Source organism: Leuciscus leuciscus, assembly GCF_965113295.1.
Source record: "Leuciscus leuciscus genome assembly, chromosome: 3".
In the NCBI taxonomy this organism is placed as follows: Eukaryota; Metazoa; Chordata; class Actinopteri; order Cypriniformes; family Leuciscidae; genus Leuciscus; species Leuciscus leuciscus.
Genome location: NC_138727.1, coordinates 53,840,267 through 53,863,601, shown reverse-complemented (window position 1 = coordinate 53,863,601; position 23,335 = coordinate 53,840,267). Strand labels below are relative to the sequence as shown.

At 37.5% G+C, this 23,335-nt stretch overlaps 1 protein-coding gene and 1 long non-coding RNA gene across 9 annotated transcripts in view; both read right to left on the bottom strand.

Annotated features, from left to right (window-relative positions):
* LOC309493628 (complement C3-like) overlaps window positions 1-23,335 on the bottom strand; it is a 528,795-nt gene that overhangs the window by 49,435 nt on the left and 456,025 nt on the right. The window contains exon 58 of one of the 7 annotated variants that reach the window (XM_082162767.1): window positions 21,092-21,790. The exons of the other annotated variants lie outside the window; for them this stretch is intronic. Coding sequence (XP_082018893.1) covers window positions 21,649-21,790 — 142 coding nt within the window. The 3' untranslated portion in view covers window positions 21,092-21,648. Of the gene's footprint in view, window positions 1-21,091; window positions 21,791-23,335 lie in introns of those variants that run through there. 7 annotated transcript variants of the gene reach the window in all.
* On the bottom strand, window positions 632-10,358 carry LOC309493927. 2 transcript variants are annotated; one of them, XR_014204102.1, is made up of 5 exons: window positions 9,973-10,358; window positions 7,419-7,464; window positions 4,579-4,637; window positions 3,085-3,305; window positions 632-934 (listed from the first exon to the last, which is right to left on the bottom strand). It is a non-coding gene; the product is annotated as an uncharacterized lncRNA (long non-coding RNA). The 2 variants fall into 2 exon arrangements; XR_014204103.1 differs by having other exon boundaries at window positions 3,085-3,118.

The window sequence follows — 23,335 nt, the reverse complement described above, 5'->3', positions numbered from 1 at the left end:
TCAATTAAAGACGTGCTTAAGACGTCATTCTTAGACATCCAGAAGACGTCCTCACAGGAGCCAGAATGAAAGTTTTTTAATACGTCTTTTCTGGACATTGTATAGACGTCAATTAAAGACGTGCTAAAGACGTCCTCACAGGAGCCAGAATGAACGTTTTTTTTTTACGTCTTTTCTGGACATTCTATAGATGTCAAGTAAAGACTTGCTACAGACGTAATTGTTAGACATCTAAAGGCAGTCAGAATAAAAGTTGTATTAGACGTGTTTTCTGTAGTAGAAATGTCAAAGACTGTTAAAGACCCATACTGACATGGAAATCCTATATGTGCATTTTTCAAGGATCCAACTTTAAAAAATATTTACTTACAAATATTTACAAAACAGTGGCAGTGAGGGAGCTAGTTCTCACTGAGAAAAACCCAGTTACTCAATGTTAATGGTTGTCATGTCATGAAACTGCAGACACACAGACCATAGACCTAAATAAGATTTTAAAGAATATTGATAATATTCAATTGAATAACTGTGTAGTGTATATACTTGCATTTGTATATCTTAACAATATAACTGTAATAAACTGCTTACCATTTTCCTGTAAAACAAACTAATCACTCCAAGAAATCAACTATTCAAATCTCAAAATATATTTTTATTACTATTTTGTTCTGCTGGACCAAAACTTAACAGCCGGAAGACTAAAGTATAAATTAACACAATACAACTTAAAAGCCTGAACAGTAAAGTTGTAAATTAACACAATTTCCCTTTAAATAGTCTATAAAATGTTGTTAAAACAATAACATAACAATTAACAAAATATGGCTGCTATAAGGTTCACAAGCTTCATTTATAGCAGCAAGCAGTTTCAGATGATCGCCTACAGACTTTATTTGGGCCTCTATTGCAGCTGGGTCCCATTTCATGACAGCAGCTACAATCAAAGCAAAAAAATCCACATGTTAAATAAATAAATACAAATGCCACTGTTGTGGTTTAGCTTATAGCAGAGATACATAGTTGAAAATTTTTGTACTCGAATCAATTAAATGAAATAAATCACAAATCAAGTAAAATTACATCAAGCCTGATATAAGGCATTCCACACACACACACACACACACACACACACATATAGGTGCCATTTACAACTGCATGCGATTTTAGTGATCGGATAGCTATATGATCTTGAAAAGACCAGGATTAAATGGCCTCCGAAACGCATTCGTGACGCATTTGAATCTGATTGCTCACACCACTTCAGGAGGTGGTCTGGGCCGCATTCCAGAAGAAACTGGACAAGTGTAAATGCATCTGGTTGTTGAAACCACATGTAAATTTTATTCCTCCCAAAAACGCTCTAAAATAAAGTTGTGAGAGCGTGTTATAGGCTATAGGCTAGGTCATGTTATAGCTGCATGTTATACTGCCGCATCGCCGCTGACCATCTAACGTTATTCATCAAGCCAACGTGCAAACTATCGCAAATTAAAGTGAAAGTAAGTCCCCGATGCTTAACACACAGTTATCATCTTTAAAAGTAAAGAAACGAAATGATCTTACCAGGGCTGTTGCCGCTCTCTCCTATTGCGGTCTTTGATTTAGAAATTTTAACGGATGATCAATAAAATGCAGTTCATATCTGTTGCTTTCGGTGACGTCAACGCCATTAAATTTGCATAGCGAGGGAATCGAAGATCTGATTTATATCCATTTTGCAAAAACACATTTATGTGACCAGGTGTAAATGGAATTGTTGTGATAAAACAGATAGCTATCCGATCTGAGAAAACGCATCAAGTGGCCAGGTTTAAACAGCCCCATATACACACACACACACACACACACACACACACACACACACATATTAGGGGTGTAAGTTAAAGGTTCACAAAATTCATGGTTCGGTTCAATACGATACACTTGTGTCATGGTTCGGTACGTTTTCGATACAGGAAAAAGAAAGAAATGCCAGAGAAATTTCCTTGATTTAATATAAAAAATAAAAAAAAATTTGTATTAAACGTAACATCATAAAGTATGATTTTTTTTTTTTTACTTTGAGGAATGATGAAGCTATAATTGACTCTTAGAAGCATGTAAAACAGCTACTTGAAAAAAAAATGTAATGTAATATTGTAGTTATAAACAAAGGTTTATTTTAGGTCAGATTAACTTTGAGGGCAGTAATTTTATTCATGTCAAAATAAAACCAACGTAATGTAAATTGAAAGCATTATAGCCTACTATTCCTGCCAAACTTCCATGGTTACAGTTTGTTTTACTACAGTAAATCCATGGTGAATGTTGCTGATCTGTGGACACTGGATTGTTCATTCATGGCACAATGTTTCCACGTCAGCGCTGTTTGATCCGTTAATAACAGAGATATATGAATGCTTCTCAATAGATCTCGCAGCGATGTTATTACTTCAGTGGGGATCTCTTAGCGCCGTGTAGTAACAGTGTCGATTGATCAAGATCGGCTCGCGCTGCACTGGTCCAAACTGATAAACGGCCCGTGAAGCACATAATAACAGCACCTGCTTTCTGGTCAGTTAGCCTACAGTACCTGCTTTTTTTGTGGAAACCAAATCTTTTGATTGTGAGAGAGCCATGTGTTAAAAGTCAGATGGCACTTTGCTACTTTATGATTTGCCCTATGTCTGAACAAAAGAAATAAAAGTTAACTATCTATACCATATTGAATTGCATAGCATCATATTTTTGCAATGCGTTGAATCGAAATCGAATCGCACCGGATCGTAATAAAAGTGAATCGTATTGCATTGCATCGGTAGCTGGCAGCTGCTTATATGTATCATTAATGTATTGTATCGTTGGCTATGCATCGAGATGCGTATCGTATCGGCCTCAGTTATGGAGATGCACATCCCTAATACCTATATAGGAAAAGTAACTACATTTACATACTGTGAATCGTTTTTGCATCGAAAATCGCAATTGTATCGAATTATGACATTTTCTTAATCTTACACCCCTTATATAAACACATATAGTACTTTGGAGACCAATAGTGTTGAAATAACATTGAGACAAAGGAGGTAGAGGACGAATACTCACTTCTCTTGGTAGCTGTTCTGATGAATGACGGATCCTGGCCACAGAAAGATAAAAGAGAGAGGTAAAAGGGGGGAATTAATTAGCATGGGTCACATTTCATTCGTTTTGTCTGGTATCTAAAACTTATGTCTGATAGAAAAATGTGCATCACCAAAAGAAGGAACATGTAGATTAACACAGTGGATCTGTCCAAACGGTAATCGTTTTAATAACATTGTCATCTGTACAAAGAAAAAACGTTTCCATTTTTAGTACATTGTTGATGTGTAAAAGTTCCTTAAGTTTGTGTGTTCTTGACGTCTTTTCTTTTAACCCTGCAGGTAGTTACATTAACGCATCTATTAATAAAAGTTTTACCTATGGAACTTCGGTATGATGAAAATGTGTGTAATATAGCAAACCCAAACAAACAACTCAATAATTCTATGTTAAATTTAACTCTTCCACCATATCTACTTTAAAATGAAACACAGGAACTTGCCATCCTAGGTCACATTACCATAAATATAATATAAAATTACTATAAGATAAAATTACTTCAGTTAATTTACCATCGGATGCATGTCCCCCTTTGCTAACCCTTTTGTGGAAGGGCTCTTTGTGAAGGGATTTAGATGTTTGCTTCGAACACCCCTTTAATTGTACATTTATTAAATCACATGTAATGTTTATAAATAATACTAGGTAAAGGAGAGCAAACTGATTCCCCCTTCATTTTATCTACCTTATGCCGACCAAAAGGTATATGATTTTCTTTCTTCAGATAAAAACACATATTTTAGAAAAAATAAACTAGACTTTTAGAAATATTATACTTCTCTTGTGTTTGTGTGTCAAATAATGCAAGTGAATAGACACCAAAATGCTGAAGGTCGAAAAAGTCCAAGAGCATTGTAAATCTCACATGATAAGTGCAGAAAACATCTTGTGTGAACAACACAGCAAGCTGTGAGTACGCTGTATGAAGTTTCTGGCGTATGCACTTGCATTATATTGGCTTACAATAATGGATAATTTTTCAAAAAATCTTTGTGGAAAGAAAGTCAGATATATACCTGGAATGGCACGAGAGAAGAAAAAAAGAGATAATTTTTTAATTTCGGAGTGCATTGTGCCTTTAAAATTGACTGCGGATTTAAATACTGGGTAACACTTTATTTCGATAGTCCACTTTAGACATTCTACTAACTATAAGTAACTTTGCAACTACATGTCAACTATCTGTCATTAGAGTATTAGTAGACTGTCTGCTTAATATTTGCTAACACTCTGTTTTGTTGGTCCCCTAACAGACATTCTACTGACTATAAGTTACTTGGCAACTACAAGTCAACTTATTCTCCTAACCCGAATCCTAACATCTAAACTTAACCTACCAGTCTATTGACTGTCTACTACAGCCTACTAATACTCTAATGAGAGTTAGTTGAAATGTTAGTGAAAGTGGACTATCGAAATAAAGAGTAACCAGAAGATACTGCAGTGGATACTTACTAGTGATGGACTTGTTTCTCTGTTGGTGCCTATTCTGCTCCGTAAGTCCAATGCTTGATCTAAAAATATATATATTTTTTTTAAAGAGTTTTAATAGGATTATTGATCGCGTAACATAGGACCATTTTTTTATGTTCCATATGTTCCTCGCCTTCGACGCTACATACCACCAGTCTGGCAGGCGGGTCCGACCAGCGCCGAAGAATGGCTGCAGGAACCGGATGGCTGCTTGTTTGTGCTGGGTTACCTCCATACCCAACTACCCTCCCCTGTTGCAAGTCTTGTGTGTTCATGTTGTGTACTGATTATGTGCCAATGTTGCTGAGGTGTTTTTTACTGTTCCCAAACTGGACTCCTTACAGGAGCGTAGTCTGGGGGTGGCCTTTTTTTTCTCCTCACCTCTCCTCATGTTATGCTGTATTCTTTCCTAAAATGCTCTGTCTTCCTGTCCTGTCTACCCCCTTGTCATATTGTATGTATGTTTGTATGGACAGGTTGATGGCGGAATTTCGCTGGTACTTGTGACTAGTGACCAATAAAGCTATTCATTCATTCATTCATTCATTCATTCATTCATTCATAAGTGTTATATAAATCTGGAGAACCCTTACTAAAAATTAACAATGTTTTGCGACACTAACCAAATGGTAATAAATTATTGTAATACGTAAAATAGGAAAGAGGCCGCACTATGCATAAACTTTTATTTGCAAAAACAGGTTTCGGTGCGTGCCTTCATCAGTTTCCACGTGCGCGAAACGCATTTTTGCAAATAAAAGTTTATGCATAGTGCGGCCTCTTTCCTATTTTACGTATTACAATTATCCAGGCCAGCACTCTAAAAGTTTATTAATATATGCAGTGAAGCCTGCTCCTATACTCACTATCCACCATAAAAACATGGTTTCTACACTATAATAAAAAAACATGGTTAATTTAGCAAATGTCCTTAAAGGATTAGTTCACCTCAAAGTTGAAAATTGTGTCATCATTCACTCACCCTCAAGTTGTTTTAAACCTGTATGAATTTCTTTCTTCTGCTGAACACAAAGAAAGATATTTTGAAGAATGTCGGTAACCAGACAGACTTGGGTCCCATTGACTTCCATAGTAGGGAAAAAAAATATCTTTCTTTGTGTTCAGCAGATGAAAGAAATTCATACAGGTTTGAAACAACTTGAGGTTGAGTAAATGATGACAGAATTTTCAACTTTGAGGTGAACTAATCCTTTAAAAGAACAGCTCATCCCAAAAAAAATAAAAAAAAATAAAAATAGAGTTATCTCATTATGTAGCTTACTCACCCATATGTTGAAATTGTATGAGTTTCTTATGTAGAACCATAATTAAGATATCTTGAAAAATGCCTTTTATTTTTGTCATAGGCAACAATGCATACAGTTGTTTTATTCCCAAAATTCTTGTGTTTCACAAAAGTAAGTTATACAGGTTTGAAAATACTTTCATTTTGAAAGACATTTATTTTTGGGTCAGCTAGGCCTGTAAACTCAAGAAGATAAAGCTTGTCTGGAGGGTTTGAACTAGAGGTCTTCACGGGTCTACTTGGATCCGCAAACCCGAGGTCCGACCCGAGACCCGAGCGGTTTCGGGTCCAAAACTCAGACGAATGTCTCGGACACGGGTCGGGTTCGGTATTAGTGGCCTCGGGTCTCGGGTAATTTAAAATAAATATGCTTATTCCAAATGGACCCGAGAAGACCCAAACTATGTTGGGCATTTAACAAAATTGCATTATTTAAAACAACTCTATGACACCGTTCTCTCACTTTTTCTAAGTGAGAGAGCGAATCCGCGCTTCTACGTGCAATGGGCTAAGCACGGTTGCCTCCGCATTTATTTACTCAGTTATTAATTTGCTTAGTTATATAATTTATAATTTGAATACGTGAACAACCCCAATAAACTTGGGGTAATCAGAATTTTTTTTTATTCATTAGGCTACATTAAAGATCGGAATTTTCTTCAGGAAACTGGCAGACTTGAATAAATAGCAGCAAACAATAAACGATAAAAATTGCAAAAATTGTTTTAATAATTAATCCAAAGTTTGAACATTTATGAGTAGGCTAAAACATCTTATTTTGAACGTGCGTTGTGTGACTGTTTACAGTAAGCAGACACGTTGCTCAAATAAAGAAAAGTTGCAAAAATAAAGACATATGCCTAGATGGTATTTGACCTGCTATGGCCTTGCCTTGTTTTTAATCTGGTTTTATCTAAACAACTTTTTAACAACGGGATTGTAGGCTAAATAACAAAATTTTAGTAAAAGTCAATGACTGGGAGACTTTGGATATTTTATTGAAAATCTGTTATAGGCTACATTTGAAAAACAGCCATCGGTAAATTTTACCCTGTGGTGGTTCTAATGTTAATCATCGTATGGTCCGGTAAATAACATTATGCCAAATTTTATAGGATGTAATGGGTTACCGACCGTGATGTGTGATTGACATTTCAGCACTTCAGCGCGTAGGCCTACTTGCGCGTCTATGTTAAGTGCATTTTTGAGAAACGCAGGGCTGCAGGCTGTGCACAATGTAAATGCCGTTTACGTTCGGGTCCAGTCGGGTTCTAAAGGAAATGGCGTCAGGTCGGGTCGGACTCGGGTCTAATTTTATCGGGTCTGTCTCGGGTCGGGTTTTTCTTTAAAAAAAATTAATTTATGCACGTCGGGTTCGGGTAAGTAGTGATTCGGGTCGATTCGGGTCGGGTACAGTTTTTAGGACCCGAGAAGACCTCTAGTTTGAACCAGTGCATTTGAGCAGATTCACATGTTCTGCCTCTATTTCACGTGTATTTTATGACAATACTCACACCGCATCTGAACATCGTGTGGCTGGATAATATTTATTCCCCAAATGCCTGGATCATGAAGGAAACACACACATACACATCAATATTAGTTATTTGTTTTACTTACTTACGGAGACATTTGCAAAAGCTTGCTAAATTGACTGACCAGCTCCAAAACATACCCAGATAGCAACATTGTTTCGGCCCGGATCCGGCCCACATCTGGCACTTGTGGAATGCGGATCTGGCCCACATGCAGCGTGGAATGACGGCCCTTGGGTGGCCCACTCCTGTTTGCCAGATCTGGGCCACAAGCAGGCCATAGCAATGCCACATGTCAGCCAAGAGCAAAGAAATAAACCAGAACTGGACCTTATCTGAGCCACAAAATCTGTGTATATTAAATATGGAGTCATCTCAGCCTTAATAAGCCTGTTAACAAGCAGAATCACTGAAGGAAAGAAGAGAACAGAAAAAGAGACGAGCAGAAACACAAGAACTACAACTGACTTCAGCCACAGTCTTAGATGAAATCAACTGAAGAGAAAAGAAGACATTAAATCTGTGAAGATCTCAGCAGAGGAGGATTAAACAACTCCACAAACAGCATTACCAGCTTCACTTATTACTAACCAGACTGACTTTATTTCTGTCAGACGTCTACAAAAGTTTTATTGAGAATTAATGGGTTTAACTCTAATGTGTTTCATTTAAAGTCACCATAAGAGTGATTAGTGTTTCCATTTGTTGGGCTCTTGACTCTTAATATAACTTATATCTCTTTTGGCTGCTGTGACAGTGTGTTTGTTGAACACATTTACAGCAGCAAAGAAAGCTAAAGTGAAACGAGATCAGATGATGGTTACCTGTTGATGGTTTTCTAATCATCATGAAATAACCTTTTTCACTGATGTCTTTGGAATGTAACAATTGTGTTGATCCATTAATAATGTCACATCACAAACCCTGTGTTTCTGCAGCATGAGATCCAACAATATAATATCAATAAGTTAGAAGACTTTATCAAACATGAGCACAAAAAAGTCAGTTTAATATGATGCACACAGACATCAACAATCAGCGTATGAATCTCAACAATGGTGACAATCAAAAGTACTTTGCTGCAATGCATGCTGGGTACCAGCATAGTAAAAAACTCCCAGCATGCATTGCAACATGAATAAATTATGCAGCTGAATTGTCCTATAATTTTGTTTGATTCTTAATATTTGCTTTTATTTTTTGCTGTTGTTTTTGTTGTGAATTAGTAGCTTTTCAGTGATGTGAATTATTCTTTTTATATAAATATTTGTGATTGTCACCATTGTTGAGATTCATATGCTGATTGTTGATATCTGTGTGTGTCAGCATAAGTTAAATTTTTGATCTCATGTTTGTTAAAAGCTTTAAACTGACAGTTATAATATTGCTGAATCTCATGCTGCAGAAACACAGGATTTGTGATGTGAAAATATTAATGGATTCAACACAATTGTTAGATTCCAAAGACATCAGTGAAAGGTTATTTCATGATGATTATACAATCATCAACAGGTAACCATCATCACCTGATCTCATTTCACTTTAGCTTTCTTTGCTGCTGTAAATGTGTTTGACAAACACACGGTCACAGCTGCCAAAAAAGACAAGAGTTAAGATATACTTAGAGTTAAGAGCCCAACTAATGGAAACACTAGTCACTCTTATGGTGACTTTAAATGAAACAGAGTTAAACCTCTGTTAATTCTCAATAAAACTTCTGTAGACGTCTGACAGAAATAAAGTCAGTCTGGTTAGTAATAAGTGAAGCTGGTAATGCTGTTTGTGGAGTTGTTTAATCCTCCTCTGCTGAGATCTTCACAGATTTAATGTCTTCTTTTCGCTTCAGTTGATTTCATCTAAGACTGTGTCTGAAGTCAGTTATAGTTCTTGTGTTTCTGCTCGTCTCTTTTTCTGTTCTCTTCTTTTCTTCAGTGATTCTGCTTGTTAACAGGCTTATTAAGGCTGAGATGACTCCATATTTAATATACACAGATTTTGTGGCTCAGATAAGGTCCAGTTCTGGTTTATTTCTTTGCTCTTGGCTGACATGTGGCATTGCTATGGCCTGCTTTTGGCCCAGATCTGGCAAACAGGAGTGGGCCACCCAAGGGCCGTCATTCCACGCTGCATGTGGGCCAGATCCGCATTCCACAAGTGCCAGATGTGGGCCGGATCCGGGCCGAAACAATGTTGCTATCTGGGTATTATTACGACTCGTTAATTTAACTGATCGGTTAGCCATCCCGCGATCAATAGATTCATAAGCCTAGTTTGCAGATTCTTATAGTATAAGACTGTGACAGTTCCTTTCTGTCTAAAGATACAATATATATTCTCAGTTCACTCGTTGTAAGCTCCCATGCTGAGTTTTATTTTATCATAAACTAAGTTAGACAAGTTACACATGCTAGCAGCACATAACATTATACATTGGAATACCGTATGCACTAACAATATTGCTCTAATCGCGTTTAGATTCTCAATTTAATACACTATATCTTGATGTAGCAGAATTTGTATAAAATAAAGTTTTACCTTCCGTAGATTGCAATATTTCCGTTGATAAAATTCTTTGTCCATATTCCTTGTTTGTTCTTCATTTACATCCAGCAATACCCAGCAACTCGCTCAAAATAAACATTTAGCAGTCCGATGAAAAATAATCCATGTTTTAAACGATGTAAAACCCACAGAATAGGCAAATATTGAAGATCCCGCGCAGCAGCAAAGCAAACACCGACTCACTCAACTGACGTTTATTCAAACTTGACTCGTAAAGGCGCGCATAGTTGTCATTGGCTAGATTCCTGGATGACAGTCAGAATAAACAGAGAATAACCAATCATGCTCAAAACAGCTAGGAGAGACAGCCAATAGTGTGGCAACATTGCAATTACAGGGAAATCTGAAAATATAATATATAATATAATAATAAAAAAAAAAATATATATATATTATGTGCTATTTATTTGGTTGTATTTGTAGGCTGGCTGTTATATTTAATCAATTGGTTAAATTGTTTTTTCATTGCAGTGCATGATTAAAAATTCAACAATAAAAATGAAAGCTTAAAAATACTGTAAGAACTTACAGTAACTGACCATATATAATATTTATTTACCACTGTTCTGATAAAGTGCAATTTAATAGAGCAAACAGTATATTAAACAGAGCAAACACTGCATATATTCATATACAATTCTGTATGTAGATCTATATGAAAATCTAAGGAATTGGCATCATGGTGGTGACAGTTACATTCATGTGACCCATAATGACCCTTTTACACTTTCACAAATTATTGACCTTTCCTTTAGAAACACTCTTATGCCTAATAATGTCAACATCCATTTTCACCCTGTGTGGCACAGTTACACAACCTGTTGGTTTAGAGTTAATCCTCTGTCCAACGCAACACTTTGGTTACATTGGCATAATTCTATACAAGTTACAACATAATACCCCGGGTTTCACACTTCACAGGCAAGCCTGTAGTCCCAGACTAAAATGCATGTTTGAGCTGTATTACCTGAAAGCAACATATCTTATGGCAGTGCCATTGTTTTGTCTCAAGATGCACGCCAGTAATGTTTTTTTTTTTTTAAGGCACATTTTTAAAAGCTATAATTAAATACCCAAATTGAACTAAGGACAAATCCTGGCTTTATCTAAACCCTGTCTGTGAAACCGGGTCTGGGTTAGAAATTAAGGGTTAAGGTTAACCCTAACCCTAACCTTAAGACTTGTCTACAGACTTTTATTTAACAGCATGGTGTTAACTGCAGTGGTTAGGCCTTTAGCATTGATAAAGGACAAAAATCTTCTCACTGTGACAGTCTGTTTAATAAAGATTGTTTGTATGGATTGTCCCTAAACTAGAGCTATTGATGCATTCAAGACATGCCTAGTATCATAAAGATCGTATTTACAAATTGAACACACATGAACGCCGCCACAATGATGAAAATATGAGTAGGAAGTTTGGGATTTTCTTTAATCCACAATCTCGAGTTATGAGTGTGTCAGTGAGAAACATTGTGGAATACCACAATACTTGGGTATTTAGCAGTTACATTGTCAGGCTTTTCCATTTACGATGAAGTAAGCTAATGCCTGCACAAAATATGACAGTGTTATAGTATAACAATATAACATGTAGGCTAATGATACATTTTACAGTGGCTTCATAAATTAATTTAAAACATTAAAAAAATTAAAAAAATTGTAAAACCTCATGAATACAAACTTCCCAGAAGGACTTAAAAGTGCCATGTGTGCATCATGAACCCTGTTGGTGTCTGACCAGCAAGATCAATTTAACAGTTAATGATATAGTCCGTAACAGTCAGTTAATTAATTTACAGATATTGTTTGTCATTTTGTTCTGAACTAGTTCTGGTTGTCAGTGGACGTTTAGATTATGGCCATATTGGACATCTTTATTCACGTCTTTTATGGACTGTTTCTGGATGTCAACGGACGTCCAGATTATAGTCAGTATGAACGTCTTTTCTGAACTAGTTCTGGCTGTCTGTGGACGTTTAGATTATGGCCGGATTGGACATCTTTATTCACGTCTTTTATGGACTGTTTTTGGATGTCAACGGACGTCCAGATTATAGTCAGTATGAACGTCTGTTCTGAACTAGTTCTGGCTGTCAGTAGACGTTTAGATTATGGCCGGATTGGACATGTTTATTCACGTCTTTTATGGACTGTTTCTGGATGTCAACGGACGTCCAGATTATAGTCAGTATGAACGTCTTTTCTGAACTAGTTCTGGCTGTCTGTGGACGTTTAGATTATGGCCGGATTGGACATCTTTATTCACGTCTTTTATGGACTGTTTCTGGATGTCAACGGACGTCCAGATTATAGTCAGTATGAACGTCTTTTCTGAACTAGTTCTGGCTGTCTGTGGACGTTTAGATTATGGCCGGATTGGACATCTTTATTCACGTCATTTATGGACTGTTTCTGGATGTCAACGGACGTCCAGATTATAGTCAGTATGAACGTCTTTTCTGAACTAGTTCTGGCTGTCTGTGGACGTTTAGATTATGGCCGGATTGGACATCTTTATTCACGTCTTTTATGGACTGTTTCTGGATGTCAACGGACGTCCAGATTATAGTCAGTATGAACGTCTTTTCTGAACTAGTTCTGGCTGTCTGTGGACGTTTAGATTATGGCCGGATTGGACATGTTTATTCACGTCTTTTATGGACTGTTTCTGGATGTCAACGGACGTCCAGATTATAGTCAGTATGAACGTCTTTTCTGAACTAGTTCTGGCTGTCTGTGGACGTTTAGATTATGGCCGGATTGGACATCTTTATTCACGTCATTTATGGACTGTTTCTGGATGTCAACGGACGTCCAGATTATAGTCAGTATGAACGTCTTTTCTGAACTAGTTCTGGCTGTCTGTGGACGTTTAGATTATGGCCGGATTGGACATCTTTATTCACGTCTTTTATGGACTGTTTTTGGATGTCAACGGACGTCCAGATTATAGTCAGTATGAACGTCTTTTCTGAACAGTGTTGCCAGATGTACGATAATTATCGTATTTGTACGATAATTTTGACCTCTGTACGATGTACGATCAATAATGGAAAAAATCCTATAATGTACGATAATTTCAGACCTATGTGACACTTCAAATGATGGTCGTTGTAATCATAGGGTTTCTCATTGATCTAGCTGTGGATTCTACGTCTACCGGGGGAAGAACGTGTAGAGAGAGCGAGCGAGAGACCTTGCGTGTGTGTGCTATTGTGCCTCACGAAGCGCATGTAAGGACCCAACCAATTAATTGTAAGGAACCCCCCCCCCCCCCCGTTGGAAAGTTCTTGACTGTCTGTCATTTTCATGCTGTATTCTGTACAGGTTTGACTCGTGTACGATCATTTTCTTCCAAATACGATAATTTTGAGCTTCTGGTACGATACTTGGACATTTCCAATCTGGCAACACTGTTTCTGAACTAGTTCTGGCTGTCTGTGGACGTTTAGATTATGGCCGGATTGGACATGTTTATTCACGTCATTTATGGACTATTTCTAGATGTCAACGGACGTCCAGATTATAGTCAGTATGAACGTCTTTTCTGAACTAGTTCTGGCTGTCTGTGGACGTTTAGATTATGGCCGGATTGGACATCTTTATTCACGTCTTTTATGGACTGTTTCTGGATGTCAACGGACGTCCAGATTATAGTCAGTATGAACGTCTGTTCTGAACTAGTTCTGGCTGTCTGTGGACGTTTAGATTATGGCCGGATTGGACATCTTTATTCACGTCATTTATGGACTGTTTCTGGATGTCAACGGACGTCCAGATTATAGTCAGTATGAACGTCTTTTCTGAACTAGTTCTGGCTGTCTGTGGACGTTTAGATTATGGCTGGATTGGACATGTTTATTCACGTCATTTATGGACTATTTCTAGATGTCAACGGACGTCCAGATTATAGTCAGTATGAACGTCTTTTCTGAACTAGTTCTGGCTGTCAGTAGACGTTTAGATTATGGCCGGATTGGACATGTTTATTCACGTCATTTATGGACTATTTCTAGATGTCAACGGACGTCCAGATTATAGTCAGTATGAACGTCTTTTCTGAACTAGTTCTGGCTGTCAGTAGACGTTTAGATTATGGCCGGATTGGACATCTTTATTCACGTCATTTATGGACTGTTTCTGGATGTCAACGGACGTCCAGATTATAGTCAGTATGAACGTCTGTTCTGAACTAGTTCTGGCTGTCTGTGGACGTTTAGATTATGGCCGGATTGGACATCTTTATTCACGTCATTTATGGACTGTTTCTGGATGTCAACGGACGTCCAGATTATAGTCAGTATGAATGTCTTTTCTGAACTAGTTCTGGCTGTCAGTAGACGTTTAGATTATGGCCAGATTGGACATAATTTCTCAGTGTCATTAATCGACTAATTCTGGCTGTCAATGGACGTTCAGATCATGGCCTGGACGGGCGGACTTGATATCAACCTGTTTTGTACGTCCACAGACGTCGCTTGCTCAGTGGGAATATACCGTAGAAAACAAAAGTAGCCTACAGCAGTGTTCTTCAACCCTGCTCCTGAAGGACCCCCAAAGCTGCACGTTTTCTGTCTCCCTAATCAAACACACCTGATTCAACTCATCAGCTCATTAACCCATGTGATAATGAGGCCATGAGTTGAATCAGGTGTGTTTGATTAGGGAGACAAAGAAAACGTGCAGTGTTGGGGGTCCTTCAGGAGCAGGATTGAAGAACACTGGCCTACAGGAATATACTGTGAATTGACCCTTCGCTAAGCCACGCCCAAAAACCGCCACAGGCCAATCGTGGCTTATCAACTGTAACTAGGCGTGGGAGGTCTGGCAAGCTTTTGAGTGAGGGAAACATGCCGAAGCGTTGTGCGTATGGATTGTGCAAATCTGATACCCGGCATCCTAAAAGTTTGGACAGGGGTGTGGAATTTTTTCCCTTCTGGCAACCTCAAACCCAAGGGGAGAAATGCTGGGATGACTGGATAAACAAAAACACCTACGTTTGCTCCACGACGTGTGAGCAGTAGCCTGGTGCGCTAAAAATATAAGCGGGAGAAGTAGTCAGGCTAATGTCTTGTGTTTATTCCACAAGATTTATGGATAAGCTGTTTGATTTATAATTATTATATTATTTTAAAATTTCACTCACCCTGCTGTGCATGAACATAGCTGTTCCTCAATTTGTGTGTTTCCCATTTGAATGGTCAGCGTACGAGGCGGCTGCTGCTTGCGCTAGGACCTACAGTATAGGCTTTAGCATCAATTTTGATGAAATTATTCTGTAATCGGTTGCATAATATGTTGTGGATATATCCCTCGAATGCATACTGCAGTCCCATTTGTCTTGCTCTCTCAGATATTTCACCTGTTCGCCAAAAATGACTAATTACCTCCTTGGGAATGTCTGACACTAGTGCATTCATACTGTGATAGACGTGCCAGGCGTGAAAGCTTGTCAGGCGTAGCAACAGTAACTAAGGAGGGCGGGGCTTAGCGAAGAGTCAATTAACAGTGCTCAAAGTCGACACTCAGAGGCTGTTTCCCAATCACACCCTCATTCACTATTCCCTACATTAGTTTACTAATATAGTCCACTTGACAGTGACTGAAAAAAAGAGAGTGAATTGAGACACTGAACTGAACACCTGATAAGCAGAATCACTGAAGGACAGAGAAACAAGAACAGAAAAAAGAGAAACACAAGAACTACAACTGACTTCCAGCCACTGAGTGTGAAACCAGTTTACAAACCAGTTTACGATTATTTCTTTCATACATGTCCAAAAGTGTGTAATCACCATGATGTAGATCAGTATTTGCTTTAGTTGGGCTTCTGACTTTTTACTATAAGTTTCTCTCTGGCTGCTCTAACTGTGAGTTTATAAAGTACATTTGTTATTGCAAAAAAAGTCAAGAAGATGTTGATCACTCTGAATGAGTGAGAATGAATTTCCTTAGTGAATGAACAGGCAATATGATGATTTTGTCATCATAACCGCAATCAGTCATAAACTGTGTGTGCACAAGTGTGACTTGCACAAAAACAGCTCAAACTACGGTGGCCGAGAGAGCTCAACGCGCTGCAACTGAAGAAAACACATGCAAATAGAAAAAACACTCGCAAATTAAGAAAACATCTTCATCAGTTTCACAACACATGTTTGCTCCAAATACTCACAACACAACCAAATACAGAAACGCGCTGCAAAAGTTCACAACACAACCAAATACAGAAACGCGCTGCAAATAGGACAGAACACAACGGAAATGTTTCCGGGGAACCCAATAAGTGACGGACGGACGGCTGGGACGTGGTTATCTCATGAGCTTTACCTATGCCCTACTCTCTTAAAAGGGTAGACGGCAGAGCCCTTGAATTGGGCACTTTGGAGGGAGCGGGGCACTTGTGTGCCATTATGTTGATGAAGGGAGCAACGAAAGACAACGTAATTTCCTCATTATTTTCACCTAGGATGTTCCCATGACAACGCAGCGCATGTCCATCAGCTGAATAGCTGTTCTTACCAGAAATATAGTATTATTGCTGTTAACATAACTGTTGCAAATAAATATACATTTTATACAACAAAGTTTTTAAAATATGCGTTATATCAGTGTGTGAGTGTCTCAACTTTAAAACTTGCCGTCTCATATTTGGACCCTAGCTGCATTCTAACATTTCTTATGAAACTTATTTTAACATAACATGATAAAATGTGTACAATGTAACTGATGTATAGATTAATGTCTTTCCCTCTTTCTCTCTATCTTTTTTTATTTATTTATTTATTTTCGTCTTCAGCTCATTGTTCTTTTTAGTATTCGTATGACATTGAACCGTCTATGCATTGAACATATTGTAAATACATTTTGTATATTGTATACAAAGTTGTATGTCATAAACGTGTCATCTCTGTATGTTTTGCAAAAAAAAATTAATAATAATAAAAGTAGACAGCTGTAAGCACGTCCCAGCCGGGTCCGTCACTTATTGGGTTCCCCGGAAACATTTCCGTCGTGTTCTGTCCTATTTGCAGCGCGTTTCTGTATTTGTTTGTGTTGTGAACTTTTGCAGCACGTTTCTGTATTTGGTTGTGTTGTGAGTATATGGAGCAAACATGTGTTGTGAAACTGATGAAGATGTTTTCTTAATTTGCAGGTGTTTTTCTATTTGCATGTGTTTTCTTCAGTTGCAGCGCGTTGAGCTCTCTCGGCCACCGTATCAAACAGCAAAAGAAACATCAATGTTTAAGCATCAGCATCCCAACTAAAGCAAGCACCTATCTCTATAATGGTAACTTCAAACCAAACATTTTCAATTAAACATCTCAATAACAACTTCTGTGGATGTATGACAGAAATAAAGTCATACTGGTTAATAATAAGTATAATAATTTGTAATGGCTGGAAGTCAGTTGTATTTCTTGTGGTTCTCTATTTTGTGTTCTTATTTCTCTTTCCTTCAGTGATTCTGTTAACAGCAGGTGTTCATCACTAATGCTCAACAATCACTTACATATTCCCTTAATTATCTCACTGCAACACTGTCAATGTTACTTTTTACTCTTTGTAGTGTGGATTTCCCTGTGGGGTTGAAAGGGTTAACAGTGTAAGATAAAAAGACACACCCACAGAATGTATTTTAACAGTAATAAACTGTAAGTTATAAAACAGGTTTATACTGGCAACACTGTTGCCAGTAGTTTACTGTAAAATCTTTTTTTTTGGGTCACCGTTGTGCAGAAGAGTAGAGCCTGTGCTTCAGTCCAGGAGAAGATCTACAAACATTGATGATATACTGCATGTTGCTTTATTTAAAAAGCAGTGACTGTGTAGTTGTGGTCCAGTCCTCTTTATTTACAAAAGTTTTGTTGTGGTTTAAAATGAAATAAGTTCACAGTAATGCTTTGCTCACGTTATTAATGCATTATACATTTTAGTTAATACATTTAAATGACAGTTGGTCAATTTAAGGCAGTCGGTTTGTGCAAGTGAATTTAGTTAACTCGAGTTTTAGTGCATTTTACAGTAACATACTGTAGATTACAGTAAAGAACTGTACAAATAACAGTACTGTAAAAAAAAAACCTGGTAAGGTCTAACAGTGTAACTAAGAAGGGCGGGGCTTAGTGAAGAGTCAATTATCAGCGCTCAAAATCGACACTCAGAGGCTGTTTTCACAATCACACCCTATACCCTCATTCCCTATTCCCTACATTAGTTCACTAATATAGTCCACTTGACAGAGTGAATGAAAAGAAGTGAGTGAATTGAGACACTGAACTGAACACCTGATAAGCAGAATCACTGAAGGACAGAGAAACAAGAACAGAAAAAAGAGAAACACAAGAACTACAACTGACTTCCAGCCACACTGAGTGTGAAACCAGTTTACAAACCAGCTTAACATTATTTCTTTCATACATGTCCAAAAGTTTGTAATCACCATGATGTAGATCAGTATTTGCTTTAGTTGTGCTCTTGACTTTTTACTATAAGTTTCTCTAAGGCTGCTGTAACTGTGAGTTCATAAAGTACATTTGTTATTGCAAGAAAAAGTCAAGAAGATATTGATCAGGTGTTTTAGGCTGTTGTGATGATGCAGTGATCATCTTGGACATGTCTGATAAACTGTTCTCTTCCCGTGTATAAGCTTTTTTTCTCTTCTAATCAAGTTCTCTCATCTTTAATACAAGTCAGCTTTAAGTCAGCTGTATAAATATTGTAATAGTCAGGGGGTTTTGTTAGTCTTTGATCTTACTGAGAGTTGAACTATGTGTGAATGTTTAGATAGTCTTAGGGCCCTATCTTGCACCCAGCACAATTGACTTTGTACACCGACGCATGTTTCATTCCTATTTTGCACCCGCGCAAAGCGCGCTTTTCCCTCCACAGAGGCACGTCGCTAAACTAGGGAATGAACTTGCGCTCCCTGGACGGTTAAGCGCAAAAAAGGAGGCGTGTTCCGGTGCAAACGTTCCTTCATGCCATTTTGCAGATTTAGAAAACAATTGCGCCACTAACCAGGAAAAAATTGTTTAAAGTCAGTGGCGCGTTGTGCATGTTATTCATATGCTATTTTAACAGAAGCAGCAGTTTTCATTTTTGCAAATCATACATTATTACGATAGATAGATAGATAGATAGATAGATAGATAGATAGATAGATAGATAGATAGATAGATAGATAGATAGATAGATAGATAGATAGATCTATCAAATTATCACATCTTATTACAGCTTACATATTTACCCAAATTATCATATGCCTTTTTAACCGAAGTTAATTTGGGTGTGTTTCTCCATCCCCAATGTCCCTGACGAGAACGTTGCTCTCCTTGGCTGTGAACCGCTCCTGGCACGCGCCTGGCAAATCCACCGTTATAATAGGAATCCGAAGGGATATAAAGGGAATGTGAGATGACGCTCTGATTGGTTTATTTCACGTTACGCCCAAACCACACCTATGAATAATGAAGCTGCTTCAGACCAACCCATTTTAGATTTGCGCCTGGCGCAAGAGTCATTTATCCCGCTGGGAAAATAGCAACAGCGCCAAGACCCGCCCACAAAGTTACTTGCACTTTGCGCTTTGACACTTGCGTTTCAGATCGTTAAAATAGGGCCCTTAGTTCTTGTGACCATGTGTTGTTTATACAATTTGGGGCTGTTTTATTAAAGGAGAACTCCGGTCAATTTTAACATTGAGCTAATTTTTTTGTAAATTTGGAGTGCTGTCAATACAGAGAACAACGACAAAAATCGGTTTTGCCTACACCGTGTTATCCTCTTTTTAAAATTTGCACCCTGTTGACTTAAATGGGGCTGCTTTTAGCCTCTTAACATCCTTGATGTGTCATTACAAGTGCACAGGTCATGTGAGTGATTCCTTCAGAGTGAACGTGGGTGAATCTGACTGCAGTAGATGTGAAAGATGTGAATAAAAATGATGTTTATTCAGCCAGCGCACATACCTGTATTTACATCCTGTTTTCGGACAAAGTCCATAGTAGTCGATTGTCGAGTTCACGCGCATAGGTTTAGTACCTATGATCACGCGTGTGAACTCAACAATCGACTACTGTGGACTTTGACCGAAAACAGGATTTAAATACAGGTATGTGCGCTACCTGTAATGTTAAAATTGACCGGAGTTCTCCTTTAAAAGTGTAATTGAATAAATGCAATTAAGAAATCAACCAATACAGTTTAATATTATGTGTCTGTATAATATGTTATTTTATTAATTTGTAGGACTTGTTTTGTTTGTTCCCTTTCGAGTTTGGTTCAGTCAACATTGCATCAGCAGCTGATGCTATGGGGGGAAGGTCCTTCTCCGAGAAATCCTGAAGCCTTTTAGAATCACGCCAGTGCACTGACCAATGGCATTCAACTTCACGAAATAAGGGCAGACTCATCTGCTATATAGTCACTGCTAAACGTCATTCCCTTAAAACAGAGTTTCCCAACCCTGCTCCTGAAGGACCCACAACACTGCACGTTTTCTTTGTCTCCCTAATCAAACACACCTGATTCAACTCATCAGCTCATTAGAAGAAACTCTAGGACAGGGATGGGCAAATGCTGTCCTGGAGGGCCACTGTCCTGCAGAGTTTAGCTCCAACCCTGATAACCCAGCTTTCTAGTAATCCTGAAGACATTGATTAGCTGGTTCAGGTGTGTTTGATTAGGGTCCCAGAGAGACAGCCACATCAAAATAATGTTAGTGTGTCAATGTTAACTGTTTCATCCATACATCAATGGTAATGGCATTGAATCAATGTTACACAGCAAACTCCCCAGTGTTAAATTAACATTCCTCGGTGTACATACAGGTCCAACTACAGGTTAAAATTAACACTGAAGCAGTGTTGATGTAAATGAGATAATTAAGTGATTAATTAAGTGATGATTGGCCATTAGTGGTGACACCTAATGTTAATAAAAATCATTGAAGAAAGAGAAATAACAAGAACAGAAAAAATTGTAACAGAAAAACTACGGACTTCGAGCCATTACACAATATTGCACTTAATATTACCAGCTGGACTTTATTTCTGTCATACATCGACACACATTCTTATTTAGATCATCAGGTCACCATTGTGCAGAAGAGTAGAGCCTGTGCTTCAGTCCAGGATAAGATCTACAAACATTGATGATATGCTGCATGTTGTTTTATTTAACAGACGGTGAGTGTAATTGCTGGTCCAGTGGAAATCTCTTTAATTGCAATATTTTTTTTAGTGATCTCAAATTTCATCATTCTCTATCATTTACATATCTGTATTTCCCCCCTTTTGAATAATGCTTAGCCTTTATTTGCACAAATGTGTTTCAGATTATCTATTCCGATGCCCAGATATTCTCCTTGAAAGTCACTTATGAGATTCAGATTTAAAATATCATACAAAACAAATTATAATGTTGGATTTGTGATTCAGAATGGGAAAAATAATCAGAATATTTTTGCAAGGCACTGTATAATACACCATGATTAATTAGTCAGGAGTCATTTTCAAATTTCACTGTCAACACTTTTTTTGGTTACAAAAAAGTATTTTAGCTCAAATAGTATTATTTAAGATTTATTGAGTATGCAAGAGATTATGTTTAATTTCCTGTAATTAACAAATGTTGTTTCTAGAATTATGTAGTACATCCTTTATTGAGGAGGCTATCCTGGAGCGCAGTGATGCCGGTGTACCGCTCCCTGTATTTTTCAGTTTTATTTTCCTCTTCTGTGGGCCAGTATTCAAGCCAGGTGTGCTCTCCAAAGATGTACTGCACACTAAAAACAACAGACAAGTGAAGACAAAATTACAGATTTAACTAAACCAGTTTAGTTAAATTCAAAGCATTTACGAAGCACATGCATACTTTCTGGGTAACAGTCAATGAACAATATGGATGTCCAAAACAAATTCTGTTTCACCTGAACAAAACATTTGAATAACAGGTCAAGTGTCCAATGGGGTCTTCTTAGTTTTAAGGTTATCTTGTCATTCAAAACTTTCTGCATAATGCTTACATGATGTTGACTTTGTTTTGGCAGAACAAAGTATTTAATTTATTCATATTTTAGAAACAAAATAGCCTTTCATCTTCTAATAATTACAGCCTTATAATCAGTTTTTCCCCTTTAACATTTTACACAGAAAAATCCCCAGTATTAAATTAACACTCTCAGTGTTTATATGAGTCCACACTCAAGAGTGTTATGAGTAACACTGAAGCAGTGTTAAAGTTAATGTGATAATTAAGTGATTAATTGAGTGATGATTGAGCATTATTGAAGACACCTGATGTTAACAAGCAGAATCACTGAAGGAGAAAATCGTAATTGGTATGTTACCATTATGGTGATCAGTGTTTGCTTTAGTTGGGCTCTTGACCCTTAAAGGTGCATTGCGCAAGTCTCTGAGTTTTTGCAGAACTATGCCCCCTCTGGTGACAAGCGAAACTGCAACCAGAGGTGTGCACGCTGCATGACGTCACGCCCAGTCTCAAATTCTGTCCCGAATCCCTGTTATTTATTTTACTGTACAGGATTATAGAGGCAATCGCAGTGATCTGATCATTCAGCCCATCAGGCAATTGTTTAAGCATGTATGGGTTAGAAAAACAAGTATTTTTAACATGAAATATTGCGCAATGCACCTTTAAATCATTAACTTTAGATTTTATAACTTTAGAGTTATAACAGCCAGATGAACAAAGAGAAAAGGTGATCTGATGGTGTTGGTTGTGTTTTTTATTTCACTATCATTTCACCTGAATTTCAGAACTCATATAGAGCTCAATTTCTGAGTTAGATTTACTATATTAATTATAGCAGCACTGTCCTTGTACAGCTTCATATTTCTAAAGCTTACAGTGTAATCCAAATAATTTCTTAAAAGTTGTTCACATACAAAACTGTTTTTTTTTTTCTAAAACAGAGACATCAAGAATCAGCCTGTGAATCTCACGCTGCATGTGGGCCAGATCCGCATTCCACAAGTGCCACACTGTAAAAAATGATTTTATGTCAAAGTAAATAAAACAGGAACAATCATGTATCTTTTGCTAAGAATAATTTAGTAAAAATGAAAACTTTAGTATATTAAGTAAATCCTAATTATATACTCATTTTTTACTTGTAAATATTAGACATCCAACAGACAAGTGAAATTGACTTCTGACTCTCTGGCATATTTACATGTATTAATTAAGTACTTGAAGCAAATAAAAAAAAATCAAGTAAAATTTAGTCCTTGAAGAAAGGAATCTGCGCATGCGCAGAAAGAAGAACACACGCGATGATTGAGGGATTTCGAACCTCCACTCCAACGGC